This window comes from Lipotes vexillifer, unplaced genomic scaffold (assembly GCF_000442215.2).
Source record: "Lipotes vexillifer unplaced genomic scaffold, Lipotes_vexillifer_v1.1 scaffold139, whole genome shotgun sequence".
Taxonomy (NCBI): Eukaryota; Metazoa; Chordata; class Mammalia; order Artiodactyla; family Lipotidae; genus Lipotes; species Lipotes vexillifer.
The window spans coordinates 692,579-694,843 of NW_006793370.1; the positions used below are offsets into that span (position 1 = coordinate 692,579).

General features: G+C 34.1%; 1 protein-coding gene across 1 annotated transcript in view; it reads right to left on the bottom strand.

Annotated features, from left to right (window-relative positions):
* The window catches only part of USH2A (usherin), a 773,469-nt gene that overhangs the window by 40,287 nt on the left and 730,917 nt on the right, over positions 1-2,265 (bottom strand). Inside the window, exon 68 of the mRNA XM_007466317.1 lies at positions 2-71. Within this exon, the coding sequence (XP_007466379.1) occupies positions 2-71 (70 nt within the window). The remainder of the gene's footprint in view (position 1; positions 72-2,265) is intronic.

Genomic DNA, 2,265 nt, shown 5'->3' on the forward strand with positions numbered 1-2,265 from the left:
GGAGCCACTCCAGTCCACACATACCACGGATAGGTTGCTGTCCACCGAGAAAGGGGCACGGTACTGGGGCACTGTTGGGAGAAGGCTGTAAGTTCTAAAAATAGTTGGACGAAGGTTCTAGTTCTAAAAATAGTTGAGAGAAGGTTGCAGGTTCTAAAAATAAAGAAGTGGGAGAAGGTTGTAAGTTCTAAAAATAGTGTGCTTTTTATTTTAAAATATGAGCACACATTTTTTTTGTCCTTGCTGGAACCCTTCCTATTTTTCCCTTACTGCTTAAAGGAAAAAACTGGCTTTGGGGGTGAAAAGAAAACCATGGGAACACATGTGAAATGCTTTCTCAGCAATGTTGCACCTGCTTTCCAAAACAAAAATCAATGGAGAGTGGTGTTTTATGAAATACAACTATTAACATACAATGGTTCTGCTCATCAGCATAGCCCCGGAGCTCATATTTTGTTGCATTTTCCTTCTTTTAACAGGTAAAGTATCCTTAACACTATTAACTACAGTGGATAGCTATTTTTCATATCAAATCAATATTTATTGCTACAAAGCCCCAAGGACTAGATGAAGTTAATATTTTATTTTCTCCTAACTAAACTGCTTAGATGGTGAATTATGTTCTTTCGGCACCCGTTTATTTTTAAAGCTTTTTCTTGAACCGTTCGTTTGTTTTCTAAGATAGTGAAAAAGCCTTGCAAATAGCAATTGGAGTATAATAATTCATTGCCCTGACTAATCAATCAATAGCACAGTACATTAGTATATAATCAAGCTCAGGTCTCCTAAGTATTGTATCAGATAGAGAAGCAACTTTGTGTGCATTTAACAGGAATGAGAACTTTTCATTTTTCAACTCCTTGCTAAAATAAAGGAAGAATAATCCTTAACTGAGGCTCATCTTTTAAATGAATCATTTTTGTAGGAACAAATGAAGGGATACCATATCATCTTGTCAAGTCAGAAGAGATTTATTTCATGAGATCTCATTTTCTCCAAAATAATCAATACATTTGTAAGAGCATTAAGATCCAGCTATATAAGAAATTGGCTTTTAAGAAAGGAAAAAAAAAAAGTGAGTGGTAGAAATAAATTGGATATCCTTTTTTCCTTTAAAAATTAAATCCATCTGTTGCTGATGTGAGGAAATATAACAAAATAAGGAATAATTACGCTTTTGTGATCATGAGATTCAACCATGAAGACAAATTTGATTCTCATCTTTTAAAAGAAGATATTTTCATAAAGTTATAGGAAAATTTTTCTGCAAATACTGAAACAAGAGCTATCAAGCCCTCTTTAAATATATATTTTTTAACACAAATTGTGCCTAATATCACAATGGAACATACTATTGTATTTGTCTGTGGCTTCCCTCTGTCACTTAATTTCAGTAGATTTCCACTTCTCCCCTACATCATAACAGTACAGACAAGGAGAAGGCTTGTAAATAGTACAAAAATAGAAAGGTAGGGGCTTTATTTGCCTTGCAGGATTTGGAGATCTTCCTGAGGAAAAAGAGTGATCAAACTATCAAAATAATCAGGAATAACGGAGTTGAAGACTGAGAAAATGATAACAGCTACTATGCCAATAAAGTAGTACAATGCAAGTACAATAAAGTACTTGATGTACTTTATTTTATTTAATCCTCAAAACAATCTTGTAAGAATTAGTTCCTAATTTTTCATGTGAGGAGACTAAAGTTTAGAGAGATCAAATAATCTGCTTAATGTCAGTAGCTGGTAGGGGACAAAGGATCTGAACCCAGGCCTGCTTAACGCCAAAGCCCGTGATTTTTTGTTAAAATCAGTACACATTTATTTAAAGGAGCATGATTTACTAATTCACTTTATGGGTGCCCTTCAGTGGTGAGTGGTTCATCCTGACTGTTAAATATTCAGGAATTTTGTGAGTTGGTTATTAAACCCAGCCACTATTAAAAATTAAATCATATAAACCTAAATAAATTATATTAAAACAAAGGTAATAAATATTAAAACTTTGTAACTTCTTAATTATTTCACTACCTTTTATTATCTATGCTCTCATGCTGTTTAAATCTATTGTATCTGGATGGTGGAAATATTATATAATGGTACACGAACTTTACCCAACTCTGCGTTCAGTGCTGTCACGTTGGCAACTTGAAATCAGCCAAGTAGGAGTACTTTACACCATGGAAATTGGTGAGCACTTCAAATCAGGACATTTTTCTTTCATGGAGGCCAGCTGTTAAACATTTACACCTCACCTCCGCTCTTC